This window comes from Pelodiscus sinensis, chromosome 3, assembly GCF_049634645.1.
Source record: "Pelodiscus sinensis isolate JC-2024 chromosome 3, ASM4963464v1, whole genome shotgun sequence".
Classification (NCBI taxonomy): Eukaryota; Metazoa; Chordata; order Testudines; family Trionychidae; genus Pelodiscus; species Pelodiscus sinensis.
Window position 1 is genome coordinate 109,833,987 of NC_134713.1, and position 25,445 is coordinate 109,859,431.

The window sequence follows — 25,445 nt, forward strand, 5'->3', positions numbered from 1 at the left end:
TCTGCACATATGGGAACCAGAGGGTGGCAAGCATAGTTTAGACCAGCTCAAATTACTAGTACTCTTTACTCCTGTTCTTACAAGATCTTCATTACCCTAATGGCAAGTGAGTAACAGATGATGCAATGAACATGGAAACGCACCAGATAACTTATCTGAAATGTCTTGCAATAATTTCCACCTATCTACTGTCTCAATTCTGAAAAATAGAGATGTCACAATCAAAGATCAAAGGAACACAGAAAGGATATAAACAGGTACTCACAATCCTCATGTCAAAGGGAAGCCCTAATCTGCCAATCACATTTTTCTTGAAGAATTAAAAAGCACTAAAAGTGCTTGAGAGTTTGTATCTCACAGATTGTAAAATACAGTGCACATACTGATTTCCAGTGCTTTTGGCACAAGTCTGGCTGCTTAGACATACGTCAGATGGCATCCTGAAAGTGGGAATATGCCTTGCAGCTTGTGAACAAACACTTTAGATATGTAACATGGCTATTTGTATTGTGGTAGCATCCAAAATGGGCGTGGCTCACTTCCTGTTTGGAAAAGAGTACAGGCAGTCCCCGAGTTACGCGGATCCGACTTATGTCAGCCCCGTTCGTAAGTGCGGATCCTTCTCGCCCCAGAGCTCGCAGGCAGCGGGACCGCCCAGAGCGCAGCGGTCCCTCCACCTCGACCTCCGGGGCGTGAAAAGCTGCTCCGGGTGCCCCTGGTCTGCTGGGGACCGTCTCCAGCAGACCGGGGACACCGGGAGCAAAGCCGGGGAGGCGGAGGGGTCCCGCGCCTCTGAGGCTTTGCCAGAGCAAAGCCGGGGAGGCGTGGGACTCCGCTGCCGCTGGCGCTTTGCTCCCGGTGCCTCTGGTCTGCTGGGGACCGTCTCCAGCAGAGCAGGGACACCTGGAGCAAAGCCGGGAGGCGGAGGGGTAGAAGTGAGGCTTTGCCAGAGCAAAGCCTCAGAGGCGCGGCACCCCGCCGCCGCTGCAGCTTTCCTCCCCGTGTCCCTGGTCAGCTGGGGGGGGGGGGCGCAGCTAGTGGTCCCCCCAGCAGACCAGGGAGACGTGGATCAAAGCCCCAGGCCTGTGGTAGAGCAGGTGGGGCACTGCCGGTTGGTCCCGCAGCACCTCTCCTTGGCGCTACTGGACCAACCGGGCAGCACCCCAGCTGCTCTGCCCCAGGAGTCCTGATTCAGCCGCTGCTGATCAGTTTCAGCAGCGGCTGAATCAGGACGCCTGGGGCAGAGCAGCTGGGGTGCTGCTGGGTTGGTCCAGTAGCGCCGAGGAGTGGTGGCGCTACTAGACCAACCCAGCAGCACCCCAGCTGCTCTGCCCCAGGCATCCCCAAGTCAGCCGCTGCTGAAACTGACAAGTGGCTGACTACAGGAAGCCTCTGCCCCGGGCTTCCTGGAATCAGCCGCTGATCAGTTTTAGCAGCAGCTGACTTGGGGATGCCTGGGGTTCTTAAGTTGAATCTGTATGTAAGTCAGAACTGGTGTCCAGATTCAGCCGCTGTTGAAACTGATCAGTTTCAGCAGCGGCTGAATCTGGACGCCAGTTCCAACTTACATACAGATTCAACTTAAGAACAAACCTACAGTCCCTATCTTGTACGTAACCAGGGGACTGCCTGTACAGTATAAAACAGACTGGCTGAAGAGATTCCAGTTTTCACTCCAACTAGAAGCAGGCCTATGAAACAACCAGGAAGTAGGCAAATGCTTTGGAGTTTCCTCACTTTTGTCTTCTTTTCCTACATTTCTCACTCACTTTAGCCCTCCCCACCCCATTTTCTTTTTGTTTTTTGTCTGTGAGACTTTATGCTCCAGATGAATTGACAGATGACAAACTACACACGGCTTTTTTTGAAAAAATACAGCCATAGATTTTACTTAATCCCCATTAACAATTTCATAACCATAATGACGCCTGAAGCATTTCTGCCATTGACATGCATCAAGGTCATAGTCTTGCATAACAGTGCTTGAGTCATCTCTCATTATCTGGGTAAGGTCCTTATAGAAATACAGGAGTAAAGTCACATGAGCTTTAACCCTGTGATATATCTTAAAACAGATGACTCCTCTGGATCCAGGAAACAACGCACTCGTCATCCTGAAGAAGTTCTCGGTGTGGACTTTGCTATTCCCAAATTACTGTCTCACTTGGACAAGAAGATGGAGGATCATCTGTAGATTGTTCTCTGACATATGGGTGTCCAGGAAGATCAGAAACTAGATTGTGTCACTAGATCAGCTTCAGACCCAAATGATGAACAATTTTTTTAAATTTCCCCGGAACTGTACCTCAGGTTGACGCAGCTGCATTCTGCCCTATCTCGACTGCAATTAAATAACATTTCAAAATGTAAATGTACTAAAGCAGCTGCAAAACTACAGATTCCCCCCCCCCCCTTTTTTTTTTAAAAAGGACAAAAACACTACCCTGAAGTAACATGAACAAGTAATGTTTTTCCACAGAGCATCTGCACCCTGGACTAGAATTATATATTGAAGTGTTCATGTGGCCTCCTCTTGTTAAATGGTCCTTTGAAAGTTGATGATAGATATAAAATCAAACCCAGCCTTGGAAGCAAGATATGCAGTTAACAGAATGGGTTAGAAGATTTCATATCTCCAGCATCCTTGATTCAAATAGGTTGAAGGGGGATTCAATGCCCTCACCTGGATGTCTTCCAAATAGATTTCTGACTCCTCTTGAGAGAGACCTATGAAAAACTGGGGCAAGGTTGGCTGATCGTACCGCAAGAGAGATCTGTAGCTATAATCCTGACTGGACTGCAGTCTGTTAGCAAGCTGTCAACCTAGCAGGGCGGTATGCAAACAGGCTACATGTGAATGTACTTCTGAGAAAGTCTGAAGGAAGCTGTTCCAAGAGTAGCTGGCTCCCAGGAAAGAAGGGGAGGAGGAAAAAGTGGATTCAAGGGAATAAGCCCATTCCTGAAGCACTCAGGACAAAAACAAATAGTTACGGTGGCTGACTGTCCTGGAGATATATGTCGACCCTTTATTTGCCCTTTCCCATGTAACTGACTGGTGAATGTGTGGTATCCCTTTTGTGCTGATCCACAGAGTGGTTGTTAACAGCTCCCTGCTAGGTCTGGAGATCCTGGTTCAACCCAGGGTATATCAGCCACATGGGCAGCCCTCTTACTTGCAGTCTTGTAACATGTTACAGGTTCAGGTGGGTGAGCTGACTAGCAAGATGGCTCTGAAATTTGTTTTGCTGCTACCCTCACGATAATCCCAAATGGGCTGCCAAAAAGGCAGAGGACTGCTGGGAAGACAGGACTGTGATACTGACACCCTCTTATCAAACCTCTTGTAGTGTCTTCAAAGAATTGTACAGCAAAGCTAAGCCACTGGCGGCCAAAATGGGTGAAAACAGCTGCTGAATGTTCATTGCTCGTGCGTACAGGTGCTGTGGGGAAGTACTAAGGGAATCTTTCCAAGACCTGCTCCCCATTCCAAAATGCAAAATTCCCTTAGAAGTCCTGAAGAAGAAAGAAAGGAACAGAGAGCTAGCAAAAAGACCTTGTCTGAAAGCTTTCCTGATATGTTGAGGCCCAGGGAAAGCCAACAACAAAGTCAACATAGGGGGGCTCCATACCAGTTGTGAAAAAAGTAGGAGTAAACAGTTTTCCTCCACAGAAACAAATCCCTCGAAAAAAGCACACACACGGAACAAAGAAACATCTACTCACTTCTGTGAAGCCAACTGCAGAGAGCAGTGTCCATTCAGCAAGTGCACCAACAAGGGAGATTTCAACTAGCACCCTCCAAAAAAAGAAAAAGAGGAAGTAGGCCTCCATTCACAAGAAGTGGACAAGAGCACACCCCATGAGTTAATATTTCTGTTGAAATGTGTGCAAGGATGGTCAGTGAAGGTAGGGGTGGAGGAGGCAGGCCCTTAACCCTACCTACAACCCCACCCCTTTTGCTGAGGGCCCACCACCCAACCACAGGGAGGGAGGCAGGGTAGCATGCCAAGCATGCATGCCCCCACACACCATGGGGAAGGGAGGAGGCGAGTGTGCATGTGCCCCAGCCTTTCCAGCCCTGGAGCAGTAGGGAGAGAGGAGGGCACAGAGCTCCAGCCTACCCGGCCTCATGCAGCTCCAGCCTCCCCTGACTCTGGAGCACAGGGAGGGTGGGCATTCAGAGGCAGCAACACTCCCCCTCAGTATGCCTACAGCAGGTGTTGTGGGGGCAGAGTGTGGGCAGGGCCATGCCTGGCAGTTTGAGAAGGCTGTGCATTCCCCCGCCTAGGATCTTGGCTGCCCATGGATCAGTGGTTCCAACACAAATTAGAAACACATCCTTCGCACTCCAACTTGTCTTGTTCTCATTGGTAATTGCAGAGTTCTTGGGAAGCTGAAGGAAAAGAGGTTTCAGAGGGAACCCCAACAAATTTATGCTTAGTAATCACACTCATCTGGCTATTATTCAAGTCTAAATATAAAGAGTGCTCTTAAAAATTTCTCCCAGTGGTAGGACTAGAAAGTATAGGGAATATTTCTGAAATATTGAAAGTTGGAAGAACAGCTAGAACTAGCACAAACTTTTTGCACCCAATAACATAAAATATTTGTTTCTAAAACATTCCCTGGGGCTTTGGCTACACAACTCTCATTAAAGTCATCTGAAGGAATTCTGGAAATCAACCAGTGGCAAACATTTAGAAAATGTAACAGGTAAGGTTCATAGTAGAGCTGGTCAGAAACAATTCTGATGAAACATTTCTTCAGTCAGAATTTGTGTATTTTTCAAAATCAAAATCTTTTACAAGGACGTGTTCATTTTTGTATAGTTTGGATGGAACCGACATGTCGGGTGGGTTTCCAAAACAAATTTGCCTGGTTTCCTCTCAGCCCTCCTGAAGAAGAGCCAAAAGCCTGGAAATCCCAGCTTCCAAACCTACAGCACCTCAATAGCTTGGCATCCCAAAGCCCTGTGCAAAGTCAGCCTATCAAGCTGAAAAGGAGCTGAGAGCCTACAAACTCTGGTTCCCAAGTGCTGAAGTTCCTCGCTTAGCTAGAGTCCCAGGCTCCCCTGTCTTCTTCAGCCAGCCAGGCTGAATTTCATTTTGAAATAGCCACAATGTTCTGATTTTTCCAAATATATATATTTTTTATTTCTGATTTTGCCTTTTTGTTCCAAACTGGATGGAAAATAAATTTAAAAATCTTCTGTGAAATAGGATTTACAGATTCTCCTCTGAGCTCTAGTTCATTGCTATGGCACCCAAATCAAGATATTAATAAAAAAAAAAATTATATAAATATATGTGTAGAGCCATCTAGTGGCCAAAAATAATTTAAGACAATGAACACCATACTTCAGAAACTGGCCAACCTACCCACTCAAGCCTAGAATGCCCCTGATTTAACTTTGTTCCAGACTGAACATAGAACAAGCTAGTATCTGAATCTAATAAAACTGACTGGCAGGCAATTATAGTAAGAGCAATCGGTCCTTTTCAGAAGTAATACTAAACATGTCACAGCTGTCAGATAATAGTAAAGTACAAGATAAATAGTAAAACCGTTGTCAGATTGTTCAGTCACAAATACTCAGCCTTTCCCTTTGATGCACACATCGGAGAGTAAAAGAAAACAGAATATCATTACAATTTGTGTTCTCTTTCTATGTTTTGGGAGTGGATCGTCTCCCTGATCTGGCCACCCTTGCAAATCCGTTGTATGCCAACTCATTATAAAAATCTGGTACTGAGAATCAAAGCGAAATGTCAGAGAAAGAGAGCAGATATAAAACAAAGCAAAACAAAATCCATGATACTGTTCTGAAGAGGGAAAGCTGTGAAGCAATAGCTTGAGCATGAGTGTCCTTTTCCATCAAAGGCCTCCATCTTATGTTCATGAAAGTGAATTTCTTCAAGGGGTAAAAGGAATCTAGGCTATCCCAACAGGATGTAGTGGTGACAATGCCACCATTCTAGAATGAAATCCGTTCAGATAAAGACCCTTTTGTGTATGCCCTGGGTATAGAATGGGGAATGGCACTTCCACAGCAAGAGGATGCTGAGTGAACCAGAGTGGCAGCATCAGAGTTTTTGTTGTAACCATTTCATTGGCAGAGGCTCCAGAAATACACACCAATACGGTTCTGGATCAGATTCACCAAACAGTGCTCCTTCTGGCATTTATGAATCAGAGCAGGATGTCCTCCATTGAAGGGGAAAATTGTATTGTAAGAGATAAACTCAGAGCAACTGTGCTGTAGACACTGTTTGCAGTGAAAAATCTTTTGTTACTTATTGGATGGACAGTCTTCCCACTTACCATATTCGATTTTAGCAACAGGTTTCCTTTCCTATTTGATTGGCCTTCTCTTTCTTCACCATCGTTTTAGAAGGGAAAGTTCTAGAGTTTTAGAAAGGAAGAGGTTTGCTATTGTACTTAGCACTTATGTTGCACTCCATAGCTTCTAACTGCTTCATGAGCATTAACGCCTTGCACTCTTTAATTGCAGAAGGAGGATTCAAAGGGAAATGCAGAGGAGGACAAATGCACAACAGTAGTCAGTATTAAATACATTTGGTCCCTATGGAATGGGAATCTTTCTCCTTCCTCTGTCTTATATGAGCTTCCTTTTCTCACTGACGCATGCCCAAGGAAAACAGGCAATATGATTAGCCTCTAAGACTATGTTGTGGGTGAGGAGAAACTAGACTGAACTGGTCTGAGTAAAAGGACTCTGAAAATGAGACATGATAATTGTAAAGAATAAAGAAGAAAATACTCATCCTCAGCACCCTCACAACGTCATGTAGGCACGGGCAGACTAGAAGTTTTCCCACAAACGTGTGCTCAGCACTTTCAGTCAGAGTTATCCTGTCCATAGGACAATTTGGGGCAGCCACCCCAGGCCTTATGTTTTGGGGGGCCCTGTGGCAGCCATCTCAACTGTCCTATGGATAGGAGGGACCCAGGGGATTACTTGGGGGCCTGGTGAGGGGCAGCAGCAGGAGTCGCCTTTTCCCTACACCAATTCCAGCTGGCAAGAGACCCTGGAAGGCTGAGGAGGAGTTGATGGAGAGGGCTGCTGGTGGGTGGCAGGAGCTGTGGGGAGGGGTAATTTCACTGCCAGTGAATGCTAAGCCCCTGTTAATTTTTTTCCATGGAGGCTCCAGCCCTAGAGGAGCCATGGTGTTGGCACCTACACTCAGTGTTAAAGTCCAAGAATTGATGAGGCAGCAAATGACCAGATTCTGATTGTAGATATACAATATAATTTTAAAGAATGTCTGTGGCTTTGAGTAATATCAGTGTCTATCAAGGCATCAGATTTGGGCCCAAATTCCCAGGTTTTGGGGCATTCTTATCCCTGATAGATCTCAGCTATGCTCCTTGCCTTTTTGGTTACAATAGTGACTGCAGAGACCAGACAAAAGAGGAAAACTTGCTCTGTCTACATACCCCGCAAAGAGTCTAGGTAGAAATATTTGGAAAATTCCTATATCTGTTGACAGTCTGGAAGAAGGATCACAAATGTACCAGATGTTTAAAAACCTAGGAGCAAGAATAAAATATTTGCAAAGTTCACTGCTAATGGCAAGGATTGTTATAGCTATTGTCACAAGCCAGACTAAAATTCTGGATCTATTGTGGCTATTGTTTCATGTATAAACCTAAAATGCACATAAATATGGGTCCCCAATAGGCAATTGTTCATTACTACTCATAGGAATGTTGTCCTGTCTTACACAATTGCTTTTTGACTTTGTGCTGATGAACACACACAACCCCACAGATAAGAATTACCACCACTGCACCTGAACTCAGTGGGTGTTTGCAACAAAGCTGGTCTAAAACAGTGATAGAAACTTTGTGTCTCAAAAAAATAATTTAAAAGAATATGCCACTTTTTTTGTAACAAAATGAAAAGAGTTGGGGAAATTTTTCATCATTTTTCCCATTAAAAAAAATTAGAAAATTCCTGTGACATGGCTGGAAATCGGTCAAAAATGAATTAATAATACTTATTTTCTAACCAGGTCTGAATTATACTTTTTGTGTGCCTGGGTTTTAGCATGTGGAACTCATTCCCCTCTAAAATCTATCCTATTACATCTCTCTCCACATCAAAGACAACTTGAGGGCTCCTTTTTTTAAACCGGAAAAAAGTAGTTTTGAATTATGAAAGCTGTTCTATCACCTTCCCTTCCCTCCCATGTCTCTTTTTTTCCTGTAAACTGGATTCAATGTGTGTGTGTGTGTGTGTGTGTATCTTAAGATGATATTTCGCTTGAATTTACACTGAATGTAGCACCTCAAATGCTTTGCCTGTAATTTTGATGCAACTATTATCATTACACTCCTGATGGGTACAGAAGCACACTTTCAAAATTTTAGAGTGCTAATGCATGGAAGTACAGATTTAAAAATAAATTAAGACTCTGCTTAGAGTAGTTTTAGTCTAACCATAAAATTTCCATATACTGCATTCTAACAACACACTTAGGCAAGGGGGAAGAGGAGAAGGAGGTCATGGATCAGCATTCACGTCACATTCCCTAGCGTTATCCAGTCTGGGCTGGGGAAGCTAATGATCCAACCAGCAGACAAATTTGGTGATCATTCCTAGTCACGTGCCACTTGAAGCATGGTGCATATACACTGTGAAGAATGACACTTGGTAAATAAAATTAGGAATAAAGACTGAAGAGATTCATTTAAACCAGGTCTGGGTAAAATATAGCCCAGGGGCCAGTTCTGGCTGATCAAGCCACCAGATCTGGCCTGTGGAGGTAGTAGGGAGCCCCAGGCAGGCTTGGAAGGCAGAAACATTTTAAACTCTGCAAGCCTTTAGCTCTGCAGGCAGGCTGGTTTGGCTGCTGACTGGTAAGTCTCCTGGCCAGAGCCTGCCTCTGCCTCTGGAACTCCAGTTCCTCCCTTCCCCAACCCTGTGCCCCTCACTCCTGACCCACTATTCCAAATGCACCCATGCCCCCTCCCAGATCTGGCACCCCAATCTCCTGCCCCAGATCACAATCCCCTCCTACCCAAAACCCTGCACCCAAGTTCCCTGCCCTAGGTCAAAACTGCCTCCTTCCCCCAAACTCCCTCCAAGACTCCATTCTCCCTCCTGCACCCCAATCCTTTACTCCAAAGCTCCCTTCTGCACCCAACCTCAATCCTAGACTCTGCACCCCTACATTAATACCATGAAAGAGTGCGGCCCTTGACCACTTTCCAAAATCTTGGAGTGGCCCTGCATAAAAAATTATTGCCCACCCCAATTTAAACACATCACTTCTTGAACATGGCGCACATATGCAATCAAACATCAGTAAGTACCCAGAAGGTAGCTAATCCACACTTAATACATCCAATAGTCATGTTGATTGAATTCAACTGCAGTAATTTAAAACAGCTAGAGGGGTTTTTTAAAAGATTAATATCAATATTTTAAATACCAGTGATTTCAGTTGCCTTGACTTATAAGTACATAATATAAGAACGGCCATACTGGGGCAGACCAATGGTTAATCAAGGCTAGTATCCTGTCTACTGATAGTGGCCAATGACAGGTGCCCCAGAGGGAGGGGACACAACAGGGAATCCTCATGTGATCCCTCTCCAGTCACCTATTTCCATACAAACAGAGGCTAGGGACACCATTCCTCCCCATCCTGGCTAATAGCCATAGATGGACCTAACCTCCACGAATCAATCTAGCTCTTTTTTGAACCCTGTTAGAGTCCTAGCCTTCACCACATCCCCTGGCAAGGACTTAAACCAATCCACCTGGCAGGACACTGCTTTTGGCCTGAACTCTTGCCTAACATATGGAATAGCACTTTCGCTTCCCCCCCTCCCATCTACAATTAATGGCCTGTCCAAGTACATGTTGTTATGCCTCCTGTTTCTGTTGGCCGCAACATGACTTTTCTCACCTTCTGACCAGATAGTCTAAGCTAGCACGTATGTTTCAAAATGTTACTAAGCATGAGAAGGATGATGACTAAATAGTACTTACAGAAGTACTACAATGGTAAGGTACTTGGGGGAGTCATCCAGGCTATAGCTACATTGCAATGAAAAACTTGTCACTGGTCCATGCCCGCTGATTGGGTTCACAAGGTTTGGGCTGCAGGGTTGTTTCACTGCAGTGTACTTTCAGGCTCAGGCTAGAGCCCAGGCTCTAGGACTTGGGGAGGTGGGAATACCCCAGCCCAAGCCCAGAAGCCTGCACTGTATCCCAAGCCCCACAAGCCTGAGTCAGCTGGCCTGTACTAGCCACGGGCCTGTACTAGCTATGCAGGGTTGGGGACCTGAGGCACAGAGTCAATAACTGCAAAATGGCATTAACAGCACTTTCCTACTTCAGAGGGATGTTGTAAAGCTAAATATTATATTTATATATTACAAGTTGTCACTTATGTTGTGAAAAGCACTGTATAAGAGCAAGGTATTTTTACTCCTATTATTTAACGTTTTGGATGTCTCTCATCTAACCTTTGGCTGGCACTAGTACCTTAGCATAACTGAATGAGTGATCAGTGAAGATGCCTTCCTGAAGATCCCAGAAAGGTGTATGAGCACATGTGAAAAACAAGACTCCTATTCAATAAGGGCAAAAAGCCAGTCTTCCCGAAGTAGGGATGCTATAGTACATGGCCTCCAACCTGTTTTTAAATAGAGAAGAAATATTTAGGAGAATAAAAAGGCATGAGACAAACACCACAACTAAGGGCCAAATTTTATCCTTGTATATGGAAATCCCACAAATCTAAATAAAATCTCTTGGAGTAAGTGCTGACAACCTTTTTTTTAAATCAGTTATTAACCTAGCTTTTCTTAGAGCAGAATGTGAATAGAGGAGTGTGCTACATAAGGTCTCATACACACAGGGAAAAAGCCTAAAATAGCTCATGCCGAATCATAGGCACAGGAAGTAGGGGCATGAGAAAGCCACAGCTTCCCCAGGTTTTCTGCATCCTGGTCACATGCCCCTGCTGCCGAGGTTCCCAGCCACCGGCCCTCTGCCTCTGTTGCCCAAAATCCCAGCTGTTGGCCCCACTGTTCCACAGAGGCTTTGCTTCTAGACATGGGTCCCGCTTGGTTGATGTCCTCATGTGCAGGGGCTCAACTGCTGACCCCGTGTTCATCAGGGGCTCTGCTTCCAGCCCAAGGATTTCACTTCCATCCCCAAGTTCCCCTCGGCTGTCATCCACATGCACAAGGACTTGGCTGCTGGTCCCATGTCCCACATATAGGGTCCCACCCAGTCCTGACCACTGGCCCCATATGTGGGTTTCCTGGTTACCAGCCCCTATTCTAAGGGATGGCGAGGGCTATGGACAGAGGTAAGGGGGGGAGGTGCAGCTCAGCATTCCCACTACAAAAACTGTTCCCGCTGTGCCGAATGGCTTTTGCTAAGCAGCTATTCTACATGAGCTCACTAGCTCACTCTGGGTATGTCTACACAACAGCGTTATTTCAGAATAACTGGCTTTATTCTGAAATAACAAAGAGCACGTCTACACCACAAGCCTTTATTTCAAAATAATGTCAAGCTGGAGGACTTTTTACTCCAACTCCTATAAGCCTCATTTCACGAGGAGTAGGTGAAGTTGAAGGAAGAATGCTCTTCCTTCAACTTCCTGCTGTGTAGACAGTGCCACAAGCCAATTTAAGAATAGTGATAGAAATGTATCCGTGTTAGTCTGGTGTGGCTTTGTTCAAGCCAATTTAAGCTATTTCAACTTCAGCTGCGCAATTGACATAGCTGAAGTTGCGTATCTTAATTTGACTTTTGCCCTTCTGTGTAGACATACCCTGAATGGACATTCTTATTTCACACTAAGGACTTATCTACATGGAGACAGACAGGGAAGTTAAGGTGATGCAGCTGAAAGTGGGATGTTATCAGTGTGCCTGAGCTAAAGCATGTTACCAACACCAACCACCCTGAGAAGCTCTCGCAAAGAAGTAAAGTGATCTTGATGTGCTGTAACTTAATACAACAGCAAACAAAGGCTACATGTCTATCCTATAGGGATAGCCCCCACTGTAGTCAAAGCCCATAGCAACAAAAGGAGTTTTTCTGACTGTGTAGGAACACTGCCCCAAACAACATTAGCAACATCAACAGACTCACTCTGCATAGCTGTGTCTACGCTGGGGAGGAGCAGTTGCTGTCAGAGCTAAGTTGGCTAGGGATGTGGGGAAAGGGGGGGTTCACACCCCCAAGTAACATAAATATGCCAACATAATGTGGACCAAGCCTAAGAATATCTTTGTGGATTTTAACTTAATCCAATTCCAAAGTGGACTAATCTAAAAAGCTCAAAGACACTCTTGGGGCACGTTTACATGATGACACACAGAAAAGTTTAAATGAATCAAGTAAAGGCATGAAATCAACATGTATGAGTTAAAGCACATTTAATACCTGCCCATGTGGACGCTCTCACTCAGGATTAAAGTGTAGACTTAGGCTTGGTCTATTCTTAAAAACTGTATCAGCACAGCTATGTCAAACAAGGACTGAAAACAAACAGACCCCAACCAAACACAACTATGCTGACAAAAATCCTACTGTAGGTGCAGCTGTGTTGACAGAAAAGCGCTTCCATCAATGTAGCTACAGTCATTCGGGAGGTGATGTTGCTACATTGACAGAAAACTGTGAGCACAGGTCGCATCTACACAGGAGGTGTATTCTGGCACACTCTGTAGTGTAGACATAGCGTTAGCGTAGAGTAAAAGTGTCCACAGTGGGAGTTAGTGCAGAATAGTTTTGCACTTTAAATTCACATGTTCACTGTTTCACATTAAATTTCTTATGACTTCCCAGTGTTGAAAAGTCCTAAATTATGCATGATCTATTAAAATCTGATTCTGAAATAGGAGCAACAGCAACTAAGTGGGGGAGTCTGTATAAAGAACACCATCAGGTTTACTGCCAGATAGAGGTTATTAAGAAATTTTTGAAAAAATATTCCAGATACTGGTTAAAAATGTTTGTATTTATATTAAATGTTGACAGTAAAAAATTGCACGGTACTCTCTATTTCAGACTGTATGACAGCTGTTATTGACACGTACATTTAGAGTTTTGCATTTCATAGTTCTGAGGCTTCACTGTTTAACACTTTTCTGAAAAAATTATAAAAAGACAGAAATCTGGCCAGTTTTCTTCAGGGACATAAGCTGAGGTTTAAAAAATGGGGACTGTAAAAGAGGTAAGTGGATTTCCAGCTAGCTGGTCTTGCTGGCAAGTCAATTATTGAAAGGGCCAACCCTATAGTACCTTGCACAGAAACAAGATCCGACCAGGCCACAAATCCAAAGCACCATTGCAACCACCTCAGGGGGCAACCTAGGTGTTCAGTCACATTTAAAAAAAATCAATATGAATAAGATGGAATCTGCTCAGAACCTTCGTCCAACCCAACCGTGGCAGGGGGACAACAACAATGAAGATGATTATACATAATATTATCTAATCATCCATGGTCCATGAAAGCAGCATTGTTAAACCACCATGGAACCTGATTCAGCATGCAATAAGTGATACAGCAGCCCGTCCTCTTTCTCCAGTTGCACTAGTCATATTTCATGCACTATTAGACGTCTGAGTAGCCTTCAAGGCTAGTCCCATGCACAGCATAATAAAATTGCATAATGACAAAGCCCTAGACAACTGCAGCAATTTCCATATCAGAAAATAGGGGTGCACCCACTCAGTCAAATCTCAAATGTACAGTGCTTATGGCTTCTGCTGCTATGCCAGAATCCAGTAGCACCATGGTCACCAACCAGTAGATCGCGAGCTATCGGTAGATCTCAGGGGCTCTAAGAGTAGCTCTTGAGCCCTCTCTGAACTGCGCGCCTGCGCAGTACATTTACATTTGATTTCCTCATTTGAGGAGCAGCTACTCACTGAGCAACAACACAGGTGAGTAGCTGCGAGGAATGGTGGGAGCTGGGAGGGCTGAAACACCCCAGCAAGCTGATTGTGGCTTTCAGCAAGTGATGGACAGGAGAATAGAGAGGGCGGGGCTTCAAAGAAGGGGCAGGGCGGTAGATCTTCGCCTGTTCTGAGACTTAAAAAGTGATCTTGGGTGTAAAAAGGTTGGAGACCACTGCAGTAGCAGGACCTCCACATTCTGAATCCAACAGGACCTCCATTCCGCAAAGCTGCTAACAAAAGGCTATTTATTCCCTATTCCTTAATCAAAGGAGCCTAGACATTTCCCTCCAGCCACTGTTACCACTTCTTTTATCCTGATTGAATCCAAGCCAATTCATTCCCATCCAAGCCTCTATTATCATAGAATCATAGAATAATAGGACTGGAAGGGACCTCGAGAGGTCATCGAGTCCAGCCCCCCACCCTCAAGGCAGGATCAAGCTCCGTCTACACCATCCCTGACAGATGTCTATCTAACCTGTTCTTAAATATCTCCAGAGAGGGAGATTCCACCACCTCCCTTGGCAATTTATTCCAATATATTAGCTGGCCACTGAAACCAGACAAGCAGAGTGTCATCACCATACCACAGCAGTGAAGCCCATATTGTCTCACTGCCTTATGCACACCTTGAACAGAATGGGGGACAGTATAAAACTCAGCAGTGTTTTATATGATACTGAAGAATGGCCTGCACAAGCAAGCACACCCAGCTGAACTGCAATATCACAGCACTGCACCCATCCAGAAAGACATTAAATTACTTTAATGACACCTTAAAGTCTTTGCGGTGGAGTTGTAGCCATGCTGGTCTCAGGATATCAGACAGAGTGAGTGAAGTAATGTTTTACTGGACCAACTTCTGTTGATGAAAAAGACAGACAATCTCAATGTCCTGGAAGCCCTGGACAATTAGCGAATAGTTTGTGCATGAACAACTAATGATTACTCCACTAACACCTGTAGTTTCACCTTTCTATCCAATGAACAAGTCAGTGCCTCTTTCATACAGAACAGAGTAGCTGCAAATAGAAGGCAGATATCCTACTCTTTCTTTTCTGAGGAAGAGTGCGCCATTCCATTTAAAAAAGAGGGTGAACAACCTCAACAAAGTCACAATGAAAACACAGTTAAAAGAGGGATGTCCACACATCACTGAATACCTATGATAGAATACTGCAACGGGAAGGAAACTTGAGAGATCATCAAGTCCAGTCCTCTGCAACCACGGCAAGACTAAGCACCATCTAGATCCGTGGTACCCAACACGGTGCCCGTGGGCGCCATGGCGCCCGTGGGGGCATTTGTATGCGCCCGCCAAGTGCTCGGGGCTGGCCTGGCCCCGGGCATATGGCGCGCGGCGAGCGCCCCGGGCGCGCGGCGGGGGGGAGCGCCGGCCCCGGGCGCGTGGTGCTTGGCGGGGGGGAGCACTGGCCCCGGACGTGCGGCGCTTGAGGGTGGGGGCGCCGGCCCCGGGCGTGCGGCCCTTGGAGGGGGCGCCGGCCCCGGGCGCGTGGCTATGGGGGGGGGCCGCCCCCGGGCATGCGGCTATGGGGGGGGGGCCGCCCCCGGGCATGCGGCTATGGGGGGGGGCCGCCCCCGGGCATGCGGCTATGGGGGGGGGCCGCCCCCGGGCATGCAAGTGTCCCCGCCCCCTGGCACCCGGCGGGCGAACGGCCACGCCCCCTGGCGCCCGGCAACCTCAAATGGTTGGGGACCACTGATCTAGACCATCCCGGGCAAGTCTTTTTCTAAGCTGCTCTTTAAAATCTCCAGTGATGGAGATTCCGTAACATCTCTAGACATATGGTAATAGACAAATGGAAATAGATTTTCCTGTACTGTAAGACTTCTTATATGCAGGAATGTGGCATATCAGGAATATATCCTTCTTCCAGTGTGCACTAAGCCATGGTCTATACTACATGGGAAGGTTGAAGTAAGATATGCAATGCCAGCTACATCAAGGCTCCCATCAGCTTCCCTCTGGCTGTGTCTACACATGAAAGTTCATTCAGAATAACAGCCATTATTCCAAATTAACTTCCATAGCATCTACACAAGCAAACCGCTATTTCAAAATAAATTCAAAATAGCGGGGCGTTTATTTCAAGTTAGTTAAATGCCATTCTACAAGGAATAACGCCAAACTCAAATTAACTAATTCGGAATAAACTCTGTGTAGATGCTTAATCCGAAATAGGGGGCCTCCAGCCCTTCCCTGTTTCCCTTGGTGGCCATTCAGGGCCAAATCAGAAAAACTCTTCTCCTGTCCCCAGGCCCGGAGCCCTTAAAGGGGTAGACTCTGGCAGCACTACATGTGCCAGAGCCAGGCCTGTCAGCAGTCACTGCCCCTCACCAGTGGCCACACAATGAGCCAGGCAGCCAGTGGCAGTGAGCTGTCCCCCACCCAATCCCCCAGCACCCAGGAGCCAGCCAGAGGCCGTAGACGGCGGGAGCCCACCTGAACCTCATTGAGGTTTGGGGGCAGGCCCCCAGTGTCTATGATCTCTGCACTAGATGGAGGAAAGCGGCCATATATGGCCACATAGTTGCCACCATGGGCAAGAAAGGCCACAGACACACCCAGGAGCAGGTAAGCCTCAAGATAAAAGAGCTGCGGCAGGCATATGCCAGGGCCACTCGGGGCAGCTCCGCAGCAGGGGTAGAGACCTGCCGCTACTTCACCGCTCTGGACAGCATCCTGGGGGGTGGTGGGGTCTGTGCCACCCCGGGGGGCAGCGAGCTGGGACAGGAGGGCCCTGACCAGGGTGCAGAAGAGAAGAGAAGTCACGCCACCAGCACCCCTGAGAAGTCCCAAGAGAGGAGTCAGAAGGGTCATCCGGGGAGGCCACACCATGTAGTACTGTCACTGTCCCCTTCCTGGGGGGGTGGGGAAGGAGACCAGGGGCCACGCACATAGCCCTTGCTTACCATGCATCAACCTGTGCACATGCAAGCAAGTGCCATGCCACCCCTGGGCAGGTGGCTCCAGCTGCCTGCCACACAGGGGCTGTCGCCTGATAGCCAAACGCATGTGTGAAGAGACCTGACATGCTCTTGATCCAGGGCGAGACACAGCAGTACGCCGTCCCTTCACAAGCCCCCTCTAACATCTTCCCCCCACCTCAGCCACACTATACACAGCACAGGGGCCTGGGAGCAGTCTCGGGGCAGCTCCCACTACCGGGGATAGCTGGACAATCCGACCATGGCCTCTGTGCAAGCACAGTGGCTCTGACAGTGCAGGGCACAGTCATCCTCACCTTGCAGAGGGGGGCTGTGCTTCACCCACTGTGTCCCCAGGGAGAACTGACCACTTCTCTTCTTTCTCCACAGCTGCACCAGCTGCGCATGTAGGCGCACCATCCCATCCAGGACCGCCTCCTGCAGCAAAGAGCTCCACCGGAGGACCACCCGAACACAGCAGGGGTACCACGAGCAGCACTTGGGGGCCCTGCGAGCCCTGCACCGCACCCTGGAGCAGTGGGTGCAGGACAAAAGGGACTTCTGGCGGGAGCTGCTTACCCAGGGTCGTGCTATATGTGACCAGCCCTCTGGTGCAGAGCATTCATCCTCGTGCCGCTCCAGTTCCTGCTCCTCCTCCCACTCCTCCTCCCCCTGCTGTCTCTCCCTCCACAATCGCCACACCCTCCTCCTCAATCTCCACACCCTCCTCCCCATCCCCCCAGGGACACCGAGGCTCCCGCACCCGCTGTGCTGGGAGAGAGTCAACCCAGCAAAACCCCCACCCCTGAACTTCCCCTCCCCCTTCCAGCTCCCTCCTCCCAGGTTTCCCCCTCCCCTCACCGACCCCCTTTCCCCAGTCTCCCCAGAGTTTCATATCCCCTAGTTTTGAAAATACATGTTTATTATTTAACATCAGGAAGGGGGGTTAGGGAGGGGTAAGTGGAAGGACGTGAAGGAGGAATGAAGCACAAGCCCCCAGTGAGGCACACCAGGGAGACTGTTACTGCCTGCAGAACGTGCTGCCAGGCTCTCAGCAACGCGTCCAGGAGAAGCACCAGAGTGCCCAGGGGCAGCTCTGGCTCCATGTTGCAGAGTGCTGTGGTGTCCCGAGTGAGGGCAATCAGAGCACGCCGAGACAAAATGCTTTGCTGTACCTCATCAAGGTAGACAAGCAAGCAGAGAAACCTGAGAACTGGCTGTCCTGGGGGGTCCCTTTAAGCACAGACCTCAGATAGCCTCAGGCAGCAGCCCCACACAGTAAGTCCTGACCTGGTGCCCTGCTGGAACTGCTTCCGGCCAGCCTTAAATGCAATTCAGAGTCCACTCAGTGTGGACACGCAATTTTGAAATTTTGTGTATAGACGCGTTCTTTCGAATTAACTTATTTCAAATTAACTATTTCGAAATAAGATATTTCTAAATAATGCTGTAGTGTAGACATACCCTTAGTCCTTATGAGGAGCGGGAGGAGCAACACTGATGAGGTGCCCTTTGAATTCAATCTAGTGGAACCCACTAAATCAAACTCCAGAAGATTGACTGTGACAGCATCGATCTTCTGCATAGTGAAGACATGCCCTAAATGTCTCTAGGAAGCTACAGAGCTTGAAAGACCAGCAAAAGGACAGAATAGCACCCAATAGAAGTTACCAAAACACATCTCACTATATTAAGAGATGCCTAAGAGAAGCTTGCTCTAACTGCTGAATTGCAAATCACTGGCATCACTGAAAGACTACCAATTCCTTAGGGAGACATGGTGTGTGAGGTATCATCTTTCATTGGACCAACTTCGGTTGGTGAAAGAGACAAGCTTTTGAGTTACACAGAGCTCTTCTTCAGGTCTGGGAAAGATCTAATAACAAAGATCTCACACACCTTGTTTCTTTAATATCCTGGGGCCAACTCAGCTGCACCACTGAAAATACCAAATCCTCGTTAACAGTATTCAGATTTCTTAGCTGAAATAATAGAATATATCAGCAAGAGATACATTAGGATTTAAATTCAACCAAGTGCAGAAACAGAAAGGGCATCTGGTGAGAGTCAGAGATCTTGGAGAGGTTACTTATCTGAACCTTAAATAGGTCTGAATTCTGTTTAGGGGAATTGGTCCTAGTTTGGACCCAGTGTTATATAATCTGGAATACCTATTCACAGAGAAGCCTGGGACTTGAACAATATGAGAGTCACAGTTAAAGCCTTAGCTGACTGAGATAGCTTTAATACATGCCTGTCATTTTGCACATCACTACCCCTCATTTTTATGAGCAATCTCCACCCCCGATTTCTCTGAGCAAAACAGACACAAGATTCACATATTCCATCCTTCTAAACAATATGCTTGTATTCCATTTACTTACTGCTATTGCTACAGCAGATTAAATCTCACCATTCATATAGCACCATAAATCTATATAGCTTCTTATAGGACTCACATGTTTTACCTCTGAGAAACCAAAATTGGTTTAGCAGTTTCTGTTTACTATCAAATATTCATCTTCACATACATCATATTTCAGTTAAGCATCCAAAATTAGGCTCTCACATGGACCTTAGATGCAGCTTACAGATATCCACTGAGATCTTTTATAAAGTAGAAATACATTCATTTTATATATTGGAGTAATCCATTTGCTTTGTTTAAGCAAAGAAAAAAAGGAAGTAGCATATCTCTTATGTGCCAATGTGAACAGTTTATTTTATAAGTGTAATTACTGAACATTTGGAAGGAAGTAAAAGTTGATATCATGATAGTCATTCAGCAAAGACAGGAAAGGATCCAATTTAGGAGGAAAAGATTAAAAGTTACTTACCCACCAGCTAGGAATTCCTGTGACTAGTCACACACTTGCCCTGCCAACACCTCAACATCTCAAAATGGAGAAGAACTTCTTACTCAAATTAGTTGCAATGCTGAAGTTGCCCAAGAGGAAACTGCTGTGTCTGTGAAAGACATGACTGTGTAAACTTAAGAATTGTAAGCCAGTTGACACAGCAACTGCTAAATGCCATGCCAACTAGGCCCATGCTAGTTAGGAGAGAATCACGAAGAAAGGAAGGGCTTCTAGAAATGTGTAATATGTGCTTTACTCACAGGAAGTGAAACACTGAAGAAAAATACAAAGTAAGTATCTTAAATGGTTGGGTTCATTATTGGAATAACTGATATGTGTTCACAGAACTTTTAACCATCTTATGGAAGGTATGTGGGCATCAGGATTTATTAGAGAAAACTGATATAGCCTCCAGAGTGCCAAATCTTGCTAATTGCTATTGTTTATACATTACTTTACCTATTGTTTACATTGCCTCAATCCAGAGGAAGAACAGCATATACTACCGTATACACTCTAGTATAAGTCGACCCGACTATAAGCCGAGGCACCTAATTTTACCCCCAAAAACTGGGAAAAAGTATTGACCCGAGTATAAGCCTAGGGTAGGAAATAAGGCAGCCTAGGGTAGGAAATGAGTCGGGGCGAAAGCTGCTCCGGTGCCCCTGGTCTGCTGGAGACCGTCTCCAGCAGACCAGGGGCACCGGGCGGGTTCCCGCGCTTCTGAGGCTTTGCTCTGGCAAAGCCTCAGAGGCGCGGGGAAGCGCCGCTGCTGCCGCTTCAATCGCCTGTGGTCTGCTGGGGACTGTCCCCAGCAGACCACAGGCTCCCGGACTGAAGCCGCAGCCGCGGGGGGAGGGTCCCGCGCCTCTGCGGCTTTGCCCACCTCAGTTCTCGAGATGCTGACTCGAGTATAAGCCGAGGGGGGCATTTTTCAGCACAAAAACTGTGCTGAAAAACTCGGCTTATACTCGAGTATATACGGTAAATAGAACCTCCATCTCTTCCCCCTTCATGATGGAATGGACCACTAAAATATGGCAATTCATTATGTGTGTTGCGTTGTGCTTTCCCCTTCACAATCATTAACATACCATAGATAAGCATCTGCTGAGGAAGAAAAAAAGTTGAACTTCTTTCTAGGAATTTTCTTGTGTCTCCTCAAGCTTCTCTCCATTTGTATGAGTGAGTTCCATGGTCTGCAAAGAGATAAAGGAAACATCCAACTGACCAGTTACAGAACTATTGGAGTGTGAACATAAAAAATGTGAAGGTCTATTTCAGATAAGTACCAACAACATTGGTAAACAGCAAAATTGGAACAGATGTTTCATGAACCAGTTCTCTCATTGTATTTCCACACATTTAGCCCTATAATCCAAAAGTGTAGAATGAGACAAAGGGCTGGGGAGAGGGGTGAAAATTAAATGAAACTTCCCAGCTTTCTTGGTGTAAATTTTGGGATTTGGAGTTTTCAGTGCTAGTGGTTCCATATGTCTGTGGCTAGCTTCTTCCTCAATTTGTTTTATGGCACAGCACATTTATTGTTTGACTGCTGGTGTTATTGACACTATTGATGTCGTCTGTAGACCATTCAAATGTGGGTTTGCCTTGATCTGTCCAAAATGATCATATTAAACATCACACTTCCTGGCAATTAAACAGAGGTCTAGGATTTAATTACCACAGCAAATGAATGACTCATTTCAGGCTGTAATTCTAAACCCACAATTACACTGGGGAGATTGCACCATTTTAAAGATATTAGCATTATTAAAGCAGCTTAGCTACCAACCTCCATGTGGACACCGTTATATCGACATAAAGGTGCTAAATACAGGGATTATTAATCTGGTATGGGAAGGGGAATAGCTATAACAGTGTAAGGTACCATTTCAATTTATCTGTACTAGGGTTTGTGCTGGTACAACTATTTAAGTCACACCCTTAACCAGCATGGACATATGGTACGTCTTCCAAATGAAGACTAGACCTATACCAAAGCTGAGACAGGGCAAAGTTTGCATTCCTGTTGCTCATGTTGTATTTTCTTTAAATGGATGACTTCTTCTCTTAGCAAAGATCTCCAACAGCTAGCGATAGAACACTAGACAGCAAGGGCTCTGAGTCACTATAGAGAATTCTTTCCCAAGTGTCTGGCTGGTGGGTCTTGCACACATGTTCAAGGTCTAACTGATCGCCACATTTGGGGCAAGGAAGGAATTTTCCCCCAGGTCAACTTGGCACAGACAATGGGTTTGTTTCACTTTCCTCTGTAGAGTGGCTATCTTCACTTGATGGTTTGATCTAGAGCAAATGATGTAACTTGAGGACATTATAAATCAAGATTTGTGGATGTCAAAAACTCAGCCAGAAATTATGAATTGATTATAGGCGTAACTGCAGTTCTGTGGCCTGCGATGTGTAGGAGGTCAGATTAAGTGATCATGATTGTCCTTTATGGCCTTCAAATCTACATGTCAATTCAGCACTATGTTTACTTTTTTTAAAATAGAGTAAAAATATGTTTTATCGTTAAACATTTAGGTGTTCTTGTGCCACGATGGATGATGTCATCTGCGTTTAGATTCCTCTGTGATGCACTAGGGGAATTTTTTGAAAAGGATTGTGGTATTTAAGTGTTATTAGGTACTAATATTCTTTAATAAGAAACAGTTGTATGCTTTTACTTAGTCTATTAGTTATATTTTTATCCTTGTAATGGGGAGTCATTCATCTTATGTGAGTGGCCCCCTTTGGCCAAGTACCTGTGCCTGCATTCCCTGCTATGACTCCTGTGACCCAACCCTCGAGCCAAATTTAAGTCTCTTGAGCTCACAGAGGAACTGCCTCACTTTGGCCCAGCAGCTTCCTTTTAACTGGCTTGCTGGACCCTAATTGGTTATATCCTTTGTGCCACTCTGTCTTTCCTGGAGATTTCTGTATGGTTTGCTTGGTCAAGTGTGGCAGTACCACGAATCTCCAGCACAGGGCTCCGGGACCTGGCCCACCCAGTCACAATCCTATATTGATAAAGGTTCCAATTTTTCCATGACTAGCTAGTGTAAGTCCCCTACCTGACTCTGGGAAGAAATTAAATTTGAAACAGAGATGGGAATTAAAATCAGAAGCTTTTTCAGTTTCTCCAGTCCCTAGCTATCTAAGGTACTAGTGACTTTCCAGGGAGTCTTGTCTATATGTGTCTTCTTTCCACTATTTAATTTGAGGGCACATATTAAGACAAGGGCAAGCATGTGCATATTTGGCTTTGCATTACCATTTTAAATATTTGAAGAGTACTCAGCAGAGTAATCTGTATGAACTGAGCCATGAAAGGATCAGCTCAAAAGAGGAACCTGGATGTCATATTAAACAGCTCAGTGAAGATCTCTGCAGAACATGCAGTTGCACTTAAAAGTCCAAATAATATGTTAGGATGCACAAGAAATAGTTAATAATACAAGTAATATTGCTATTCCCTTATATAAATTGAAGGTGTGTCCTCCACTGGAATATTTTGAGCAGTACTGGTTACCTCCTGTATCTGAAGGAATATTACAAAAGTAGAGAGAATTCAAGAGTCACTAAAATGGTTCAGGATCTATAAAAACTCTCTTTTCAGAGTAGACTGAAAATATTGGGGTTGGTTTGTTTTTTTAACCTTACAAAGATGATGAATAAGAAAGGACATGATAAAACATAGAAAGGGTCTAGGGAAAGTAGATTAGGAAATTTGGTTTTCCCTGCCTTGTAACACAAGAACAAGGGCTGTTCAACTAAATTAAAAGGTGACAAATTCAAAAATAAAAAGGAAAATACTTTTTCCACACATTTTATAGGCTGTGGAACTCATTGCCACAGAAGTCATAGAGACCAAACATTTAACATGCTTTGAGTTTGGGTGTCCATCGGGATGTCAAGAATATCCAGATTTATAGTTAATGAGAACAAGTGGGAAAAAATAAACCCTATCCTTCAGGGTCTAAACCAATGTAATTATTAGAGAGCAGGGTGAGACCTGACCTGAGAGGCAGATCATCCATATTGGCCTTCTGCAAGTTTCTGACTCCAGAGTGCTGGAACAATTATTATAGTGTGGGTGCTGATGACAGAAGCCATGTATTTGGATTTTTACTACTACTTCAAGCCAGGGGTGTGGGAGCACTCCTAGTAGTCTTAGTACTAGCAACACTGTCTTTCTGTGAAGCATCTTATGCTAGCTATAGGCAGAGTCAGCATACTGAACTAGATTGTCCTTGAGTCTGCTCCAGTCTGGCAATTCCTATGTTCCTAAGGGACATAATAAAGAAAGTGGAGCCCTAATGTCTGGTGAGCACACAGCTGTCCAAATGTTTTTATAGCTAGTTCCATAGGATATGTCTACACTAGAGAGAAGACCAAAGCTGCTGCTGTCAATCTTTCAGGGTTCAAATTAGCAATCTAGTTAAGATAGCTAATTCGAAGTGAGGGGGCACTCTGGTCATTGCCGGTAGCCCTGCTTTCACAAGGAGTAAGGGAAGTTGAAGGAAGAGTGTTCTCCCTTTGACTTCCTTCAATGTGGACAGCGCCAAAAGCCAAGTTAAGGTACTTCAACTTCAGCTATGCAATTAACGTAGCTGAACTTACTTATCTTAATTCTCCCTTATCCTGTAAAGTAGACATACCCTCAGAGATTTGCACTGCACTTTGTGTTAATAAAGATAACACATGAAGGGGATTTCTTGCAAACATAGAAGCTGCCATGGAAGCTGGAAACATGGGAGTTGCAAACATGGGAGTTGCCATGGTTTACCAGGTGCATGGAGACAACAGCCACTGAGTGACATACCTACAGCTCTAGAAGCCAGCATGGAAGCAGAATTATAATACCTATGAAGTATAGTAAATGGTGACTCACTATGTATGGAACAGCCAGGAAGAAAGTCCTTCCCAGTAAAAATTTTATATCCTCCGAGTCTCACAGGCAATGACTCAATATAAGAAGTGAACTATAGACATAGTTTTCCAAACTCAATTGGTCATTAAAAATAAAAAGGTCATTTCTGGGCCAGAGGATAGATTCTGTGCACTGAATATGTGCAGTTTTGATTCTGCTGAATGATGCAAACCCCAAAGGAATTAAAACCATTTTCCCCCAGTAAAAAGTAAATCCTACAAACATTAACAGGAATTACGCATATCCCAAGGAAAGCACAAGCATACACACACACACACACACACACACACACACACACACACACACACACACACACACACACACACACACACACACACTTATTTAAATGCTTTCTCAGGAAAGTTCAATAAATATGTCTTTTTTGTTTAAAAATCTGGTAATCTCCTGTCAAAAAGGAGAACCACGCTGTCCATCTATTCTTCCCATTCAGTCCTGATTGTCCATCTGTTTTAATAACTGGCGGTCATAGATAAAAAAAACAAGAAAGTTGCTGAAGGAAAACTGCTCGGCACACTTCCTAAAATTTTGCACTACATGTGATTTCTGCCAAATACTACATATCACTGTTTTCAATCAATATGATTCAGATTTGCCACACCCACTTGCTACAGGAAAATAGTCACCATATATAACTAAGATTTATGTTTAAAAATCATAAACCAATCTCAACTAACACTCCCCCCCCACACACACACACACATATATATTATGTGCAGAT

The 25,445-nt window shown here is 45.3% G+C and overlaps 1 protein-coding gene across 5 annotated transcripts in view; it reads right to left on the reverse strand.

Moving 5' to 3' along the window:
• The window catches only part of IPCEF1 (interaction protein for cytohesin exchange factors 1), a 90,883-nt gene extending 69,914 nt beyond the window's left edge, over positions 1-20,969 (reverse strand). For 2 of the 5 annotated variants that reach the window (XM_025180647.2, XM_075924475.1), the window contains exon 1: positions 20,865-20,969. In XM_025180647.2, coding sequence (XP_025036432.1) covers positions 20,865-20,867 — 3 coding nt within the window. In that variant the 5' untranslated portion in view covers positions 20,868-20,969. Of the gene's footprint in view, positions 1-19,749; positions 19,998-20,864 lie in introns of those variants that run through there. The other 3 variants (XM_075924480.1, XM_075924476.1, XM_075924477.1) reach the window with 2 other exon arrangements.
• Between the last annotated feature and the right edge of the window lie 4,476 nt (positions 20,970-25,445).